Here is a 20,836-nt window from a genome sequence, read left to right as displayed (position 1 = left end):
CAATTGTGCGTAACAAGTTGGTGCTTGGTGGATAGTAAACATCTTGTTATTGTCAGCTATTTTTCAGCAAGCCAGCTATTTTTCAAATGTATCATGATTTTTTCCCCCCAAATAATCAGTTGCGAAATCTGTTGATCTTGACCCTTGGTGGCTAAACCCCCAAGGAAAATAAGTGATATCATAGCTTCGTATGTAATAGTGGAAAGATTGCAATGTATAAAATGCTTATAATGCCTACTACATGATTTTGTTTTTCTACAAATATATATAGGGAAAGCTACACTGCTTAAACGGAATGTGAAGAATCTGAAAGAAATTAGAACACTTACAATGTATCTAGGAACCTTCCTTTGTTCTATAAATAGTTAATAGACAAGTAAAACCTTTGAAGAATGCTTTCTTTTTTTGGCGATTTCCATGTTGGTTTCCATTTTTAGTTTTACCTTTTCACCTGGTTTACAGTTCAATTCTGTATTTTTAACAAAGTTGTTGGAAACGCCCTTCAGGTGACTCTTCTACCTCACCCGATAGATCTTACTCACTACATTGGAAACTGTGACATAGCAGAGTCTGATTACTTTTCAGCTTGAGAAAAATACACGTCTCTTAAGTCATTTTGTGAATTGTGAGCTACTGATGCGCAGTGTCAGCTGAAGCTCTCAGACTTTTAGCAGCTCCCAGTCCAAGGTTCCTAATTAAAACCTCTAATGCAGTGGAAATAGTAGGGCAGAGCAATTTAATGCTGGATTTAAGATTTGGAGTTAACCATTTTTTAATGGTTTAATCACTTGGGGTAAGCTGTCCCCTGGGGAACCTGTCCACACCATAACTACTTAATTCCAATCAAGTTGCCCTATCTAGGTGCAGGTGTTAGAGGAACAAAAAGACCAAGCCACTGTTTTTGGAACTGAGCGGATTATTTACATGAAATCATTCATTAGAGTAGTTCCTGCACAAATGGACAGGCTTATGCAACAGATGAGCATTTATAACAAAATCATCATCTTTTCAAAGCTAGGTAATTTTGTAAATGTAGTGAGCTTTTAGAATGGAATGTATTTGTATGACATATGGAGTACATAGATGCTGGGGATGTGGTGGGACATTCTCCAGGAATAATTTCCTAGTAATTCTACTAAGCTCCTCATCAGTGGCGTACACACAACCCATGGGGCTCCGGTGCAAAAACCGATCCGTGGGCTTACTCTGCGTGGGCTGGGGCCGCAACACATGGCGGCTAGCACCTGGTCGCAGGGCTGCGACCCGTGTGACCGCAGTATGTACGCTAGTGCATGCATAAACACCCCTGCGACCCCGGTATGTACGCCACTGCTCCTCATGTTAATTTAATGAACTCTGCCATTTTGTTTGCTTTAATTCAATTTTAACCAACCTGTTAGTGTGAGTGAATTGAAGATAGGAGGACTTTGCAACCCACCGGAGTTTTGGAGAAAAGTCAGCCTGTAGAATTTTTCCCAAAAAAACAATTAGTTGCTAAATGTGTTGAAATAAACCTTTGGTGGCTAAACCCCCCAAGAAAGATAAGTGATATCATAGCTTTGTATGTAGTAGTGGAAAGATTGCTATATACAAAATGCTCATAATGCCTACTAAGTTATAGTAGGCATTATATATTTCTACAAATATGTCAAGGAAAAGCCTACACTGCTTAACCGGAATGTGAAGAATCTGAATGAAATTAGAGCACATACAATGTATCTATATCAATTGTTTTATAAATAGTAGTAGAATAGACAAGTAAAACTTTTGTAGAATGCATTCTTTTTTTGGCGATTTCCAATTTGGTTACCATTTTTAGGTTTACCTTTTCACCTGGTTTACAGAATGGGTAATAATAGCTGAATCTGATCATGCTCATAGAATATTACTAATTTCTTGTGACCTAAAAATTTGCAATACCTAGTTTAGCTAATATATCCACTATTCCACAGAGTGCATTCAAAAGAAACAACAGAGCGAGCACACAAGCAAAGCTACTACTGGAGAGATTTGAGCCTGTCCTATTTGAGGCTCTACTCCATGCGAGTTGTAAATTCACAACGTAGCTACGTTTCTCACTCTATACCACAGATTTATGCTGTGTACTTTTTCTATTTTTTTTCTTGTATATATTTACTAATATCCATTGGATTGAAGCATCATACAAGTTTGATAACATCTGATATACCACCATTTAGGGTAGGTGGCATCATTTCCACTATTTTTCCACGCTCCACTCTTTAGGATTTTAGCTTTTTGAGCTTTTTCCCCACTTTTCGTGTATGCATGTTTTTGGTGGGTTAGAGGGATTCCCACTAGAGTGTTGTAGCGTTAATAAGAAGTATACTTCTACATATATTATTGTATATCTACACAAGCAAAAGCGTATAAGTCCAAAATTCCAAAACCTACTTGTCCATATATCCCTCTTGCCTGTATTGAGTGTTTTACTTATCTAGCTTTGACAGCTGTATTCCAGGTTTGGAATAGAATCTTTAAAGAATAGATATTTATGATGAAATGGGTTGTCATGAGTCCTAAGGGGTGAAAATAATGTTTTATTTATCAAGCTTCTGCCATTGTTCAAAAAAGTTAGACATGCCAGCTGTTCGGAGAATGTACAGTAAAAACAGTAGCTCACACTAGAAGAAGGATAATCAAACCGTGCAAAAACCCTAATATACCCTTTATATTAAAGATCTATATGTCCATTACAAGATTCCAAATTAGTATATATTATACTCTACTTGAAGAAGCCTACTGTTGGCGAAACGCGTCTAGCGATTGTTTTAAATATTTTACTATTGTTATAATAAAGGAATTTTGGCCTTAAATATTTTAGTTGCCACTTTCCTTTTTCAGTTACTATTATTTTATTTTATTTTTAACCTGACTTCTTTGATTTTACCATCTTAAGAACACGACAAAAGAATCCTTAGGTGGGGATTATACCACCCAAAGGCTATACACCGAGCAGTATAAGCCTGCTCAATATATTGTGAGTACATTTTATACCTTCTTTTAATTTATACTCCAGTTAAAGCAGAGAGCACTATATATTTTATCTTTTTATTTTCGGCTGAAACCACCGTTGGACCACTGAACTTCAAGTTGTTACTCCATATATCCTTGAGTGGGGATTATTCCACTTCACGCATTTCATACCAGAGCTGGATTTTAGCTCTGGAAATTGTGAGTAAAACTTACATACTCTTATACATCCATTTATATCTACGTACTGTACCATTGGATTTCCTTTCTTTTTGTTCTTCTTTCCATATGGCGCACTGAAAAATACAACCTACATCTAAGACGAAACACCGTTGTCCTACAGGAACTTCCCTTACTGTGGAATATTATTCTGGACTTTATTTGTAATTATTTTATGCTTATTACTTATACATAAACCTCTGTATTAAAGGCGCACCCTTTCTTTTGTTTTTGCTGTTCTATTTCAACTATCTATAAGGGATTGGAGGGTACTCCCTTGTTTATAGGTGTGCTGCCTATTTATATTTTATATACCTTTATATTTGTGGCATTTTTAGCGCTGATCCAATCTTGACTCTTTAGTATATATTAACGCTATAACATATGAAAACATATTTTACGATAGATCCTGTTTAAAGGCATTGAAAAACCTATCAGTTCCCTGAATTCCAGAGTTAAATTTAACTCAGTTGTATAGTTGTCTGTCAAAGAAGAGGATTCACATTTCAAAACATTATCTTTCACCAATACGGTATAGAAATAATGGCTTTTCTACATGCAAGTTTAAGAGGACGTAAAGAGATTGAAAACAGGAAGTCATGGAAGCCCTGACATTAATTGAATATTGAAGTGTGTTGTGCAATTTGTAGAGTCAGATTATTGCAAAATTAATGTTTATACACACACATACACGTACATACATAGTTAAGACTTGAGAATTTCTGGAAAGCTACAACTGAAATACTATTTTCGTCTGTCCTGCAGAACTTTTTGTATTAATAAACATGAACTTTTACAGATTGTCAAAACTTTGGATATTTAGTTATGTTTCTCACTCTTCACTTTGTGTTGAATTTAACTAATGATAAATTGATTTGGAAATATGCATTTGGTACTTCAAAAGTCTATTAAACCCCAGCATCTGTGTTTAGATCTATTCCGTATACAGTGGTTGATGATTTTGTCGAATGTGATTCGGTGGTGAGTTTAATTATACTATAATAAATTAGTATAATGAGTTATTCATTTTGCATGCTGTATTTAATTATCTAATAGTAAAATACCTTGATACACCCATAAGTCGGGGCCATGTATTATGCAATTAAATTAAAGATGAGGATTATATTACATATTTAAATGGAGAACTTCACAGAGATCTATGAAAGGTCAGCTATAGAAGTAGATGGAACCAGGTGACACAGTAGTTAGTGATCTTCTACTGGGAATATGCAAATTATTTGGCACTTAATGCTAAATGACTTGCTTATGTGAATAGGATTTTTGTATTTCGTGCCAACAGTCATCAAGTGAAGAGAGGAAAGTGTAAAAGTCTTTACTAAATATTTCCCCAAAATGTCTAATCACTAAATGACATTAAAAGTGTTTCATTATGTTTGCATTATTAATGCCACATTTCAACTTTTCGTTACAGATTACACTCTAGAACAGGCTTCGCCAAACTCCGGCCCTCCAGATGTTGCTGAACTACAACTCCCATGATTCGCAGCCTATCTATTTAATTCATAGAATCATGGGTGTAGTAGTTCAGCAACATCTGGAGGGCCGAAGTTTGGGGAAGCCTGCTCTAGAATAGTGCATAGTTAAGAGATTTAACAGGTACAACCCTGAGAATCTCAAAGGTTATAGTCAATATGGTTTGGTAAAATCCCATGGCTGCCCAGTTGATATTCAATTTACGCTGGCTATGAACTGCTTGGCAAACAGTGAAACACACAAAGCACTGAAATGACCCTGGTTTTGCTTGCTCAGTAGGTTAAATTCAAAATATTTTGTGAATATAATGAGATTCTAGCATCTGACAGCACAGCATGCTTGCTCCAGCTTATTAAACAATAGTATCAGATGGGTTTCTATTTCCCACATAAATATCACCATGTAGACATGAGGAACACTTTTATAGCAAAATAAAAACGCACATCAAATATCAGTAATTACGATTGCACAGTGAATTCTTAAGTCATGATGCAATCTTTAGTCATTCACCTGCCACTGTAATTTTCTGCCTTGAGTTCTGATCTCATTTTAGTGAAGTTGATTCAAGCTGTTACAACAACTTGTGTCTGACACAATCTTTCATTCCCTGCGCTTCACAAAGCCATTGCTTTGTGAGTGAGACAACTAATGTTTAGCTGGGGTCAAGCCACTCAAAACCAGTGAAAGGGAATTCAGCTCTAAGTGTCCTTGAATTAAAATGTAACAATCGATGATGAACAAGAACACGCAGTATCTTTTCGCTCTAAGGCTCCAGTGTGGACCATAAGTTGTTCTTTTTCATTTTTTTTTTATTATTCTTTTTTTTAATGAGCGATGTTAACACAATGTTTCCCTTCAAATGTTCCACCAACATTTGCAATTATTGCAGCAATGTATACAGCTAGTGCCTTTTTACAGAATAACAGATCACTATAAAAGCTAAACTTGCACTCAAGATGTATTTTAAAGAAAGATTATTAACAATAGTAATTATTTTTTTAAGCACATGCCATCTTAAAAAGAGATAAAAGCAAATAATAAAACCATCAGCTTTTCTACATAATAATAAGATGTGAATAACATAATTCAGGGATGTCCAATAGGTATATTGAAAGCTTTTGTAGATTCATATTTCAGGAAGTAGTAGCTACACCCTGGATATTTCCAGTTCCTGCTCGTTGTGTATCCTCACTGCAGCATGGAATCTACTTCAATCTGCTGTTTCCACCTTATGTCTCCTGACCTCAGTAACAGTACACTTAGCCAATGAGAGATCATTGTGATCTTCTTGCTATCACAAGGTATGTGACTAATCACTGCTGGGAAAACTGGCACTGTCCCGCCTTGTAAACAAGCTTCGTTTACTAGTCATCATCAGGTTGCCAGAAGTGGTACATTAAATATAACGGAAACCATACCCTGTTTGAAGGGACAGAGACACCATTCAATTGATATGCAATTATGGTTTGCTATTTAGGCTATTCTGTATGCATGTTTGCTCAGTGACAGAAGGTAGTCAGGAGTTACAGAGGTAGAAAAATAATTGGAAGGGGAGAAATGCTACCATTAAAAACTACACAGGTGTTAAGGAGTTACAGAGGTAGAAAAATAATTGGAAGGGGAGAAATGCTACCATTAAAAACTACACAGGTGTTAACATATGTATTATTACCTGTAAATCAGAATGTATGCATCACGAATATTGATATAATGTACAATCTTCAGTAACAGATTTAAATGTTACACATTAGCCAGTTACCTAAATCAAGATTTACCAGACCCAGGTGGGCATAGTCACAAGAATTGATTAGAATTTAGCAACTGACACCCAGATGATTCAGCAATTGCACTGTCAAGCAAATTGCTACTCACCACCTATATAAAAGATATGGATTGTGGGTGGCACTGCGTATACAGCACATGCATTCAAAATGACCGATCAGCTAAATGCCAGAACATACACTTCCACTACATGCTGTGTTTTAGTCCCAGCAGTTACTATCTGCATGATCACTTGGTGGGGAAAGGCAGATTTAGAATGCACTTATTGCAGTTGCATTGTACATGCATAGTAAAGTGTGAAGTGTGTTTTTGTTGTGTAAATGTAAATGAGTGCCAGGTGGTGCTGTCTGTGAGTTGAGAGTGGGTGCTGTATGTAATTCGGATGTTATGCGGATGCTGCTTTTGTTATTGGTTTTAATTAGGTTGGTAGACAACATCCATGTGGCTCCATTATGTTTCACAGATGTCATCATCACAGATGTCATCATCATATGAGCAATGTATGTGTGCTGCATGTGATGTCCATGTGGGTATTGTGTGTGATACAGGTGTCATGTTATTTCTGTGCCACATGGCAACTATAGGCTATGTCTGCAAGTATATCAGGGCTGTGTGGATGCTGCATGTGTGTTTGTCATATGAGGTGGATTCTGTGTGTACGCTGGATTTCGGTGTCATATGATTAGCACAAGACTTAGACTTTCAAGTCATACTTTACTAGCTAGGCATTAAAAGATACTCGCTACTATAACCCCTCAGAGTCCATGGCATTCTCATCAGTGAAGAATTTCTACTTGTCATGAGTACATTTTCAATTGCCAATGGCTAGTGGCAAATAGAAATTTTGATCTCTGAAACGGCAGGTACTACGGCTGTTAGAGTTGTGTAGAATGTCATATGAGAACATTCACTAAGTCATAACGGTGTGGTATGTGTGATGGTCACATGTTTGGATGCAATGTCATTTAATGTTTGGCTCCTAAGCTATATACCATTTATTTTTGTTATTATTATCCAGTAAAGTAATAATTTAAAAGTGAATTCAAAGTGAGTTTTCAATTTAACAGACAAATTTATTTAAAAAAAAGTAAATTCAGCCACTCTGGCCTTAAATGTAAAATTCACTTTGAATTCTCACTTTAGTAAATAACGCTTTTAGAATTATATTATTCGTGATTTAGGGGTTACCAAGTCGTGCACCAAAGGAAATATTAAAATCTGTTCCACTGGGGGTCCTTTGGGGAATGGCTTAAGTTAAAAACTGTAACAATATGATACTGTGTTTGTGTGTGTACTTTTCCCCCCATATTCCATACATATCTTTTTGTTAAAAAAAAAATTAAAAAAAAATGCAATGCTCTAAAAACAAACAAACAAAAACTGCAATGTTAACAGCTCAGGGCAAGCAATACATCACCAGCACTAGGACTCAAATGTGATACTCCATCAAATCGGTTAAAGCCATCCTATTTTCAAAGACAAAATTATATTTGGATATAAAGTACAGGGGTGGGCACAAAAAAGCAAGACCCTTTCACATTTCATGTCATGCAAGACACTTCCTCAAAGAGTAAAGGATAGGGCCACTGTTTGCAGACCACTTTATTAAAGGTACACTATAGTCATCAGAACAATTACAGCTTAACTGTTCTGGTGTCTACTGTCTGTATCTTCAGGCTAAACACTGCCTTTTCAGAAAAATATTACTGCCTAGGAAATCTTCTAGTGGCAGTCATTTAGATGGCCACTAGAGGTGTCGCGCAGTTTTTTGCCACGCATGTGCAATAGCCTTGTAAAGCTTTCCCATGGGAAAAAGCATTAGATGGGCTGAGATCATCAATTTTGATGATGATCTTAGCCAATGAGATGGAGCGGTGGCAGAGCCAGCCTCGACAGCCCCACGCAGCTCTGGAACAAAAAGGTGAGTTTAACATCTTTTTAATAGGGGAAAAGTGTGGCAGGGTTCCTAAAAAGCGATTTCAAAACTATCGTGTCAGGAATGCATGTTTTTTTATTCCTGACACTATAGTGTTCCTTTAAGATAAAGTGGTCTGGGTGGCTTTAGTGTCCCTGTAACTTAGCTCTTTTAAATCAAAGATATTACATCACAGGTTTTGACAGGTGATGAAAGACAAGTTAACATATTTGCCATGGATTTAAAGCATTGGAGAAAAATAATGTAGAGAAACGGTCAGAATACAGTATGTATATGTATATTGTCTACATTATTTTTCACCACTGCTTCGAATCCAAAGCAGATATCTCAATTTGTCTTTCATCACCTGTCAAAGCTTGTAATGAAAGATATTTATTTTATTTTATTTTATTTTATTTTGTGGTTAAGAGTGGAGATATGACACCTTACTGTCCATTAACCTTTTAACAGTGACGGCTTGCAGCAATGAAAATAGTGTGGAAAGATCTTGGGGAATGTTATATCTCTTACAAAATGGAGTTTGGCCAGGGTTTAGCTCTACCAACATGCATGTCATATTTTGTCAAAACAGCACTTATATTTTAAGCCTCCAATTGCATCTGTGCTCCAATTCAAGCAGTTATTATAGACAAGAGGAGCAGTCACCCAATGTGAATTGTACTGAAATTATGATCAATAGAAACAGGGATGTAAGTACTTTATATAAAGTTATTTGAACCTTAAAAAACCCCAACTAGAGATGGTTGGTGAATTGAATACTCCGACCTACAGACTGAATTCTAAATCTACTGTAACAGTTTTAAAATCAGTGCTACTCACATTCATGTACTCGTGTAAAACAGAAAACACCTATACACTGTTTTGAAAACTGTTGAAAATATATATATAAAAAAAAAATATATATATATATATATATAAAAATGGTGAAATTTAGCATAATGAAAAGTGATCATTTCAGTGTAATGTCAAATGTTCTTTTGCATTTTGCATTGCAATTTTAACACCCTCCATGTTACTACTGTATTGCTCATTACAGAAGACATTGCTACCCTGTATAGGTATCTGATCTCTCTTTGAACCCTATGAAGTGTCTTGATAAATACTTTCCCTATAAACACAGCCCCGAACTCCCAACATATGTACTCCTCAAATCCCATAACTGTTTTTCATCAGCATAAGTCATACACACCCCATACCTCACAGCCGTATTACTCCAACTTTATGTCAAGCAAACACAACCACTTTTGATGTTAAACAGTTTTAATGGATGGCATCTCCCCATTGTATCTTTTCTCCAGGCAGAGGAAGAAGGAAATCACTGGGAGACTGGCTATGGTAAATTCCCAGTTATGTGCCTTAATCTTGAGCACTGAATGACTGATACTTAGCTGGGAAGTCACAAACTGGGAAGACTATTTGGGGTAAACACAGAGTTCTGTTTTCTAGTAGTATATGTAGCCCGATTAACCAAAGGGCAACCTAAAGAGTCCTGGACCCTATTAAACATATTCGTTATGGTGCCACCATTGATGGACCCGGAACGTTAAAGGACCACTATAGGCACCCAGACTACTTCAGCTCAATGAAGTGGTCTGGGTGCCAGGTCCTTCTAGTTTTAACCCTACAGCTGTAAACATAGCAGTTTCAGAGACACTGCTATGTTTACATTAGGGTTAATCCAGCTTCTTGTGGCTGTCTCAATGACAGCCGCTAGAGGCGCTTCTCATTGTAAAAATCACAGTGAGAAGACGCTGCCGTCTGATTGAATGCGCTCAGCTCTTGCCGCACATGCGCATTCAGAGCTAACGTCGGAAGAGGGAGGAGAGTTCCCCAGCGTCGAGGGAGCCTGGCATTGGAGAACGGTAAGTGATTAACCCCTTTAGCCCGGCAAGAGTGGGACCCTGAGGGTGGGGGGGGACCTAAAGACCCTATAGTGCAGTCTAGTAGCATATGGCTTGAAATTTTAAGCCAGACCTCTACTATTGGCAACTCAAGGACTTCTTTCAACAAAACACAAACTCACAAAATGTAAATGTGTAGGAGCATTACAAAGTTACTGCAGCATTACATTCACTTCCGAGAGTAAACATTAATAAATAACAGATCATGTACTTTCTGAAGCATCAGTAAAAACATAATACAAGCACCTATGAAATAAATGCACAGCTAAAATAAACATTTTTATACAATATATTTTTGATTTTTTTTATATATGTTCTTTAGTTGGGCTAAATACAACATTTAACTATTGATTAGAACACATATTTCTATTTAGTCTAATTACATTTATATGTCAATATGAAAACTACAATACTTTGACAGAGATGCAATTCAAGGTAGCCAATATTTATGTGACAGTCCCTTCCAAAATGGAATGGATTACAAGTATTCTGCACAGCCTCATGGTGAAAAATAAAAGCCTTTACTATTTTTAATAGCTTTCTTTTAAAAGTGGAGATCCTGGGAGCCCAATGTTGAATACCACAAAATGTAGTGCCACTGATGTTATTGTACAAGAAAATAAGTCTGTATGAACTATAAATATTGTTATAGTTGTATAAAGCAGTAACAACAACTGGGAGGATGCACAGGGTTAATTGGAAAAGGCAGATCTCCAGTCTGAGTTCAAGCACTGACAAGATTGTTCTTTTGGGATTCCCTTGGAATGAGTCATTGTTAGTACAGAGACCTGCTATTCCACAGGACAGGATAATGCCATGGTGCCTCTGGGGGCTATAGCTGAGAGTTAGTATTGCAAGCAGAAAAGGATCTATGTCAGACCTGCAGCCAAGGTGTAATAGAGTACATCCACCTCCAATACCAGTCTAATAAATATCAATATTTGCTGAGACTTATTTGATCCAAAATGTACATCCGGGTAAGACGATTAGAATCTAATTAGGACTATTACGCAGGATGTGAGTCAGTAAACAGCTCTTTGCCATTTATCTCTTTTTATTTATCTGCATGTTGTGTAATTTATATGTTCCTCTGCTGATCAGGTGCATATGAGGCATTTATCAGTCTCTACGAGACAACAAAAGCCCTTACACTACTTGTATACGTTATGGTATAAGGAGCTCTCCTATCTTGATTTTCCTACACTGTTCTTATATCGGTAGCAATTTATACAAAGTACAATAGCGGGCAATTCTATACTTTAGAACGGAACTCAATTATAAAGTTTTAGAGTCAAGTGGCAAAACTTACCATATATAGCCCCCTTAGTGCTACGGAACAAGTCATCATAAACCCTTATTTCAAGTGCTTCCTTCCTACTGCTTTACTGAATTACAACCATTTATACTTTATTCATATAGCACTACATGACACACATAGGAAAAAATATAAAATAATTATATACATAAACATATATAAGCGAATTGCACACTGCAAGATTGGATAAACACACTCACATCGCAGTTTCTATTTGTTTATATTAGACTTGCATCTCATAGAGTCCTTCATAGGTTGTCCAGCACATTGAAAATACAATTTAAACTGTACTTAAACAATACAAAATTCTACTCTAATGATAACTATTTGTATACAGATATAACCATGATTATCTCTTAAAAAAAATAACAAGCTATCCCACACTAAGGCATAAGTGTACATAAACACCTTAAACAGAAAGTACAATTAAGGGTGTATTTGAGCACACCTGGCACATCCCTTGAATGCAAAATTGGAGACCCTAGAATGTACCTATGAATACACTTAAGAAACACATAGGTTAAGACAAGGTGTAGGCCTGGTGAAGGGACCAGATAGATACCAAGGTTAAAGTGCTTGGTGCCAATCTATGACAACAGAATGTAAAACAATGTCAAAATGTAATGAGATTTAAAGTGTTTGAGTTTAAAATTACCATTATGGCAGCGAGTACATCGTACCATATTTTATAAGACTACAAACAGAAACAACAGCCATGGTAAGACTTCCATGCAATGTAAACCGCCCCAAATCCCAAAGGTGTCTGAAACCAGCAATCCTCAGGGACCCAATATACAGGATGTTATAAATGTTTGGAACGTTGATGTCTTTTAACCTTCAGGAAGCCGGAAAGGTGTCAAGGTCATTACACCATAATGCTTCACTTTATTTTGGAACGCAAAGAGTTACGTTTATAGGAACAGAGCTGTTAAACAAGAGGGATGGACTTGACCACTTCATGATCACTTTAACTGCCCTTTCTTTGAAGCTTATTTTGGCTAATTGCTCTCCCACCGCTCGGCTTTCAACTTGCTTTCTACAGATTATAATTACCCATTAAAATGTTGATTTTTATGGAATTGCAAAATAACAAGCAAGGGAACCTTTTGAATCCACCTAGTATGATTATTTTGATTTTCTAAGGAGGCGTTCATTATGTTGCATGATTTTACTAAGGTATTTATAATAATGACTAACCTTCTCTAATTCTATTAGCTGAAAACCACTAGGAATGTTATTAACTTTTAAGTTAATTTTAATTTTCAAAGAACAAATCTCCTTAGTCGTTTAATGAATGGCAGACCCCCCAGCAGTTGCACGCAGGGTGTCTCCTACCTGCTTTCCTTGTTTGTACTCTTGAAGGTAAAAAGAAAGCACCTGGTGCCAGAGTTACTGCAGCTGGCTAATTAACTAAAATTACTATTATTATATATTTTTTTTTATTTCAATTGCATTTAAGTGGCTATGCACAAAATACAATTAAAACAAGCATTACTTTAGAACGATGCATCACCATTGGATACGCCAGTGTTTTGTCTTCTGTTAATTGGCATTACAAGCAAAGCCTACAATATTAAAAAATACACTTGGTTTAAACCCTTTCAGTACTAATAATTTCCTGCTTTCCAATGTGTTCCTTTCAAAGTTTCGTAACCTCATCTGGGTGTTAAATGGTTAAGAAAAAAAAAAAAGCATACCCTGGGGGTTAAGCTATGCAGGCCTCCCTGAGTCATCTTGGTTTTTAACACCTGCTGAGAAAGTTGAATGGGAGGCCTTTTTTCAGATTTGCTTAATTGTAACACAATATAATTACTCTCAGTATATGTTTACACAATCATCTAATCTGAGCAAAGTGATTTATATGATGTTAAAGTTCAGGGCTAGATGAAAGAAGACTAATGTAAAACAACAATTCTGTTTTTCTGTAACTTAGTACATCGTTATGGGGCCTTTGCACGTGTGATCATGAATGTTAAATCTAAATGTTTTGATAAAAATAGAGTTGAACAATCAAAGCTAAACAATATATAACTACGTTAATGCAAGCAATCTAGATATTTATTCTAGAATGTGATAATTGTACTAAATGATACTTGTAACAGCTAGCATTGTCAGACCTACCATTTTTCCTGGGACATACCACTCCTTAGTGCAGTTGGAAGCACATAAAAACTGGGTACATTAAAGTGGCACAATTACCATGGAAACTAGTGGAATGCTCTTGCTTAGAATGGCCCTTACATAACTTACAATGTCAATACTGTCACCATGACTGCTTTCTGATCAACATGTCTTACCATGCAGACATCCCTATCCTATGTACCAATGAGCACAGATAGCTTTTTACTTATGTAGTGATTTTTTATATATGCAAAGACGGCTTTAAGGATTATCACACCACAATACAGAATCCCCAAAATTTCCTTACTTATGCTGAATTTAAGCTATTAGTGTACGGTGAGTGTAAATTAATATCTATTGTGTTTTAGGAAATGCAAACTGGTTAATATCATTCTACTCTATATAATATTCTGTTATTTCCAATGCTGGCTCTGGAGTTTGCAAAGAGATTCTATAATTCTCTGTTCTTAAAGCTAATATAAATAAATACAAGTCCCCATAAAACTAGAAATTATTACCCAGCTTTTATTTAGCTTGTATTATTAACCAAAAAAAAATTGTGCGTTTTCTCTGATGCTGTTCAGCAGTTAGTGAATAAGTGCTTGTAATCTGTTTGTGACTGCTGTTGTGGCATTACTGATATACGAATGTTAAACCATGCACAGCAAAAATAAAGAATAAAAAAAAAAAATTGTTTTAAAAACCTAGAAATTAGCTACAGGCAAGGCTTACTTATTCCTTCTGCTTCTTTTACAAAAAATAACTGCCTTTCTTTTTGAAACACTGTTCCTCACTATGTGTGGCAAAGGTAAACGGCTAAAGAAGTCCCAGCTGCTGAACACTGCTTAATGGACACATTATAAATACAAACATTTATTCATTTATTCACATCCCAATATAAATTATTAGGCGTACCTGGTGCTTTCTCTACAAAAATAACTTTTGAATCTTGATGGAAGTTATGTCCCGTCAAAATCATTTTTTTCCCACCAATCACTGGGAAGTTGTCAATACTTTGCTTCTCAACCAAAGGTAATTCTTGAGCAGATCTCTGAGCTAAAGATAAAAGCAAATACACATGTCATACAGCTATATCTTACACGACACAACATATGGTACTGTAGGTAAACAGAAACCTTCATACTCTTGCAAACTACAGCTCCTTATAGTGTCCCCCTCTTTCAATTCCCACCCCCCTCCTTGGTGTAGAAGGGAATAAAAAAAACTTCTGTCACTTGTCTGATTCCAGCGCCGATGTCCCTGACGTCAGCCGGCATTGGAGACCTAATGCTCAGCAATGCTTTCCTATCAGGTTTGGGTGAAGCCTGGATGTCTTCATGGATAGCATAAGGATGTCCAGCGTCAGTTACCTGAAAGTTACCCGACCCGAAAGTCCCTCTAGTGGCTGTCTGGTCTAGAGGTGGAGTTAACCCTCAAAGGTAATTATTGCAGTTTATTAAAAACTGCAATAATTACCTTTTAAGGTTTAAAGGACCTGGGACTATGCACCCAGACCACTTCAATGAGCTAATGTGGTCTGGGTACCTGTAGTGTCCCTTTAAATACTGCAAGCCAGGAACACCTAAAGGGACATATACCAATGTCTTTAATGTATTATATTGATATTGCATCAAAATAGAAACACAAGCAGCATCTTATTCATAAAAAAAAAAAAATAATAATGACAACTGCTTATGTATGCGAAAAGAAGTCATGGGAACTGCTTAAGATGTTAGGAACCCTACAGCCAACAGTAAAGGTAACAGTCAAGTGTCCAAGGGAGTGGACCAAGCTGAGTGTGATTTTTTTTCTTCTCCTCTGCGCCCTCCAAGCCCCGGAGAATTGTTGGACATACAAAGTAAGTAATGTAAATTATCTTAGCAAGAGAAGGTAATTCACTGCCAGGGCAAATACCTTAAAATAGACTCAAATCTGTTTATGTAAAATTTGTATTTACATACAAAAAAAAAAAAAAATCCTTAAAGCCTTTAGAAATTGGTGTATGCAGCCTGGTGATAGAGTATTGATCCTCTTCTCTTGGTTTGTTTTTACAACATTGACATGCCAGTATAATTCTTTAAAAGCAATGCATAGCATCCTATGTCAAATTTGTACCATTACGAGGATTTTTACATTTAAAAATATATGTTGAAAATATTTATGTTTACATTCTTGTGTTTACTTCTTGAAACAATGCAACAAGGCTTCATTGATTTGAAGTGCCTGGCGTCTGTATGTGTAGCACCTCCACCTCTGGCAGCATAATTAGCCAGCCCAGAACAAAGTTCCAGGCGGTTTAATGTCAATTGGAGTAACCCTTTAAGGCAAGCATGTCAAACTCGCAGCACGCAGGCCGCGAATATCACAATGAATATATTTGCGCCGAGCGAGCCGCGAGTTTGCCATGCTTACTAAGGCAGAGTAGGCACCTGCTCTCCCCACATTGCAGGTGCCTACTCTGCTAAAAATGTACCTGGCTGGGGTGGAGAAGTCCCTGGTGGCAGCGAGGGAGTCCAGTCTTCCTGCTCCTCACTGCTCCCTAGTGGGCGCCCTCTGTAGTGATGCCGGGTGCCGGAAAATGACGTCACTCCGGCACCCGGCATCACTAAACTGTGTACGTGAGGGAGCGGTAAGGAGCAAGAAGACTGAGCTCCCGAGAGAAGATCCCCACTGGACCCCCAGGGAGAGGCCCAGCACCAGCTCCCAAAGGTAGGGAGCAATAAAGAAAATGATGTTAGTGTGTGCAAGAATGTGGAAATGTTTGTGTGTGTGTGTCTCTCTGTCAGTGTGTGTGTGTCTGTAAGTGATTGTGTGTCTGTCAGTGAGTGTGTCTGTCAGTGTTGCGATGGCTGCGGCTCGACAGTGGAGGACCTGGGGGTGCACTGAGGCACGCAACGCCACGTCACATTCCGACGTGACGTCAATCTGCTCCACCTTCACAGGTTTTCAAGGAGTAGTGGGTGTATCCGCTTTAGCACAGGGTCCAGACGGCGCCATTGGGGGTATACCAGAGACTGGACTCCAGAATCGCATACTGGCAGCGGCAATGTGAGTGGAGTCTGCTTGTTGGCTGATATTGTTTTTTTGTGTATTTTTTTTTAAACAAGGGCCAGCGTTTAGTAGAGGGGGGTGCTGGGATTTAGTACAGGGGAGGGTCTGGTATTTAGTATAGACGGAGGGACTGGGATTTAGTACACAGGGAGGGATTGGGATTTAGTACAGGAGGGGGGGGGGGCTGTTTTTTTTTATACTGTACTTTTTAAAGCAAACCTATGTTTCTATGAAAATGTAAGGTTTGGGGTTTTTTTTGCGGCACTCAATCTTAAACCTTGTATGTGGCCCATGCTAGCCTTTGAGTTTGACATGCTTGCTTTAAGGCATATCAGAGAGTTATGCTCCCATTTAGTCATATTCTACATTGTCTGGGTTTAAGACATGCATTGTTAATTCATTTTTTTAGCGTAGGTAGAGTTGAGTAGTTAATTGAGCTGGTAACTTAGAAAAAGCAATAAAAACAAGAATAATTAAGTGAAATATCTAAAAAAGTTTTGAAAAGTATGGCTATTACTTACAACACTCAATAGGATTGGACGCCGCTTGCAGGGTGACAGTCCTTCCATTGGCTTGTGGAATGTGTACGCGGAATACAAGGCGCACTCTTGTGTTCTTTCTTCCAATATCAGTTTCTCCTTTCCGCAGTTCAATGTCAGAATTGCGAAGCTTCAGTATACCAGCACAATCAATACTGTTAAAAGAAAGAGTAATACTTTGAGTTGCTACATCATAGACTAAAGCAGGGTCAGGGATTCATGGTAGACCGAAATTAATGCATGGCTCTCTCACTCTGGTGCCTAAGCATAGTAAGTATAAAACCACAATATTTCATTAGAAAATGATTTTCTTCTACACACTATAGTCGATCTGTGTATGTGCATGAACATTTTAAAACCACATTTATACTGGATATTTCTAAACTAAAAAACTATTTTAATATAAATTATTTGGCATTCAACAATAAATCAAATATAAAACAGAACATGCATCTTAGTAAATCCTAATATGTTAAAGGAAAATATTAATTTGCGTACATCAAATCCCTTTCAATATGTATGTAATATTGCCGGGTTTCCAGGATATTAACACTGCTCACATGAATTTTATCATGGTTTACTCACTAAACTTTGAATTGCTGTGAATTGAAACCTGAACTGCAAAATTTAGGCTACAATTGCCAAGAATAGAGTTTAGCCAAGGTGCAGAGTTTCTTCAAATCAGCCAATCAATTTGTAAAGTGTGTTTTATATGGATTTATATGGAAGGCTAATTAATCAGTCAGTGAAATGACATTTTATAGCTGCAGCAATTTTTGCAACTCAGTGCAGTGAAATGACATTTTATAGCTGCAGCAATTTTTTGCAACTCAGTGCAGTAGTAAGCAACCTTGTGCAGTGACAGAGTGACAGGGTGACATTTTGTACCACATCCTATGTAATTAGCATACTCTGTAATAAATGCCCATTTAACTTGGAATGTTTTAGCTATTTATCCTTCAGTTATGAATCTATTTTTTTTTTTTTGAGGGAATTAAATTGTCATCAGCGAAAAATTGCCTGCTCACCTGGAGGAAAATAAATTAAAATGAAATGAAATTATTTTGTCAATTTCTTACAACCTGTCTTGCCATTACACTCATAATAATATACACAGGATAAAGAAAGCAATCACTAGTATTTTGCTAGTTTGCTAGTTATTGATAATAAGTGTTCTCTCTTTTTTTTTTTTTATCTATACAAAAAAACGCTTAAAAATGTTATTACAATAATTTATTTTTTCTTTATATTCCCTAGTGGCATTTAATCGCAATGCTTCAGAAAGCAGTACACTTCAGAATACAAGATCCAATAAGTGTCCTGCCATAACGTGAACATTGAGGCTGAAGTGGAAGATATTTACAGCTTTGTAACTGAGACATGTTTTATAAAAAGCAACAGCCGCACGAGCTGAAACATGAGTACCAAAGGCAATCGCTGGTCAGAAACATTTTGAAGGTTTATTAAAGGTGGTAAACTGGGAATGGTACTTCAAAAGAGTTTTGCAGGGCTGATTGAGAAAAGCTGGATTATTTATAGGAATTCTGTAACAAAATTAGTGTATATTGCAATCCCTAACGGGCAGAACTACAGCAGAGTGCTCGGCAAGCAGGTGGCTAGGCTTACATGGCTTTCATATTATTCTCAGGCAGGAGTGGAATTTCCAAGACTTTGGTGTTGGAGATGATTGTTTCATGGCTTGTGGTGGAAACCGTCTTGCCGGTGATGCGGTGGACCTGGTAGAAGGCATGGGGTCGCAGCAGGCGATCGTCTGCGGTGCCAATGAACAGCTGGACGGTGAGAGGCTCGCTTTCTAAGTACCCGTGTAGCTGGCAAGAGAACAGAAGATTCAGGCAAGAAATAAATCATGCACATTACAATGTTTGGTATCAATTAAGAGGCCCTATATAACAGAATGCAATTTAAAATAAAGTACAATGAAGTCCCTCCTCAAGTTCTTCCCCTCCTCCTCCAAAGAAAAACACAAATTCAGGACAGGTGCTGAGTGTTAGGGCATTATTTTGCCCAGTAATATTGGTGTAATAAAAAAGATGCAAGGCGGAAAAATGTCTCATTATTTCAATGACCTGAGGCATTGGAATGAGATTACATCTTTATATATGCTGCTGCAACCATTCAGGGCCGAGAATCAGTCTCTAACTCTGCACTGCTGAGGAAAGCCAACAAATCCAGGTGCCGTAAAAAAAAATGGCATTCTGAGTTATGAAAAAAGATATCCCTCCAGGTGACTTTGTACTACCAATACCATAATTCATTGGAAGGTCTTTTGTAGAAGTTCTAAAATGAATTTTAGGCATTCCACATGATGTCAGTTCATCATGTGGAGTCCACAATCACTCTAATTACTGCTTGATCAAGCCAAGCTCCGACAGCTCTAAAATTATTTTTAGAGTCTCAAAGACTACTTACAAATGCAAAAGGCACAGAACATAATCCACTGTGTTTAAATGGGTGCCAGTATGGCCATATTGGGATATAACAGCCACAGGTAATTTTAAAAATAAATAAGCACAAAAGAAAATTGAATTTTTGTTGATATATATATAATATGTATAATAACTTACAATTGCCATAGGCAGACATGTGCAGGTGCAGGGGTTAATACATTTTAGGCATTCACATAGCCCTGCCCTGATGTATATTGCAGGTAAAAGGAGAGTGCCTTCTTGAACATTACCATTCCCTCTTCCTGCAGCCACAAAAAGCAAATAGGCTCAATCTAAAGGGACACAACAGTTCCCTACTACAATTCAGCTTTCTGAAGTGCTTTAAGCGTCAATGGCATGTCTCTGCAGCCTTATTTTATAAAAGTGCACATTTTCAAGAGAAATATGCATTTTTATGAATCCCCTTAGTAACACATACAGGCTGTCAAGCACACAGCCTGGAGGATTCCCTGCCTCACTCAATTTGAACTGTAATTCAAAGCAGAAGTGAGTGCGTATAATAGAAAGGCACTTGTTTCAATGATTCTTTCTTGGAAACTTTGTTGGTGTGGCCCAATGTACAAGCAGTTTGAGACTTTTACTTGATATTCAGTAGGGGTAGAGAAAACAAATTAGTCAAAATAAGTGTGGGGCACTGGCTGACATTGACTCAGGGGTCAAAGAGCCTTTCAGGTGTTATGGGGTAGAGTTTGTGAGGGCCAATGGATGGCTTTGGGGAGTAGTCTTATTATTATGTTTTGGGCTCAAGCAGATGGTATTTTTCAAACCTAGCAACATACTTGCTTCAATGTTACAAATAGTGGTGTTTGAAGCAGAGGTGCAAGAGGAGGCAAGTGCCCCTTTTCCCTGCCCTTGCCTTTTCTTAGATTGAATGGGACATAAGACATATACATTGTGGCTTAACTTCCATTCACGCTCCCAAAAAAATAACTCCTGTGGACATCTAATAACATCTCATTGTTGAGTGGCTATATCTATATAACTACGGTCTAGAGCAGGCTTCCACAAACTCTGGCCCT

At 37.3% G+C, this 20,836-nt stretch overlaps 1 protein-coding gene across 6 annotated transcripts in view; it reads right to left on the bottom strand.

The window, feature by feature from the left end:
* The window catches only part of NFATC1 (nuclear factor of activated T cells 1), a 218,595-nt gene that overhangs the window by 128,935 nt on the left and 68,824 nt on the right, over positions 1-20,836 (bottom strand). For all 6 annotated transcript variants that reach the window (XM_063451648.1, XM_063451650.1, XM_063451654.1 and 3 more), the window contains exons 4-6: positions 18,976-19,178; positions 17,332-17,504; positions 14,675-14,815 (exon numbers count right to left, since the gene is read on the bottom strand). In XM_063451648.1, coding sequence (XP_063307718.1) covers positions 14,675-14,815; positions 17,332-17,504; positions 18,976-19,178 — 517 coding nt within the window. The remainder of the gene's footprint in view (positions 1-14,674; positions 14,816-17,331; positions 17,505-18,975; positions 19,179-20,836) is intronic.

This window comes from Pelobates fuscus, chromosome 4 (genome assembly GCF_036172605.1).
Source record: "Pelobates fuscus isolate aPelFus1 chromosome 4, aPelFus1.pri, whole genome shotgun sequence".
Taxonomy (NCBI): domain Eukaryota; kingdom Metazoa; phylum Chordata; class Amphibia; order Anura; family Pelobatidae; genus Pelobates; species Pelobates fuscus.
The sequence above is the reverse complement of the archived record's forward strand: the minus strand, read 5'-3'. Positions and strand labels throughout refer to the sequence as shown.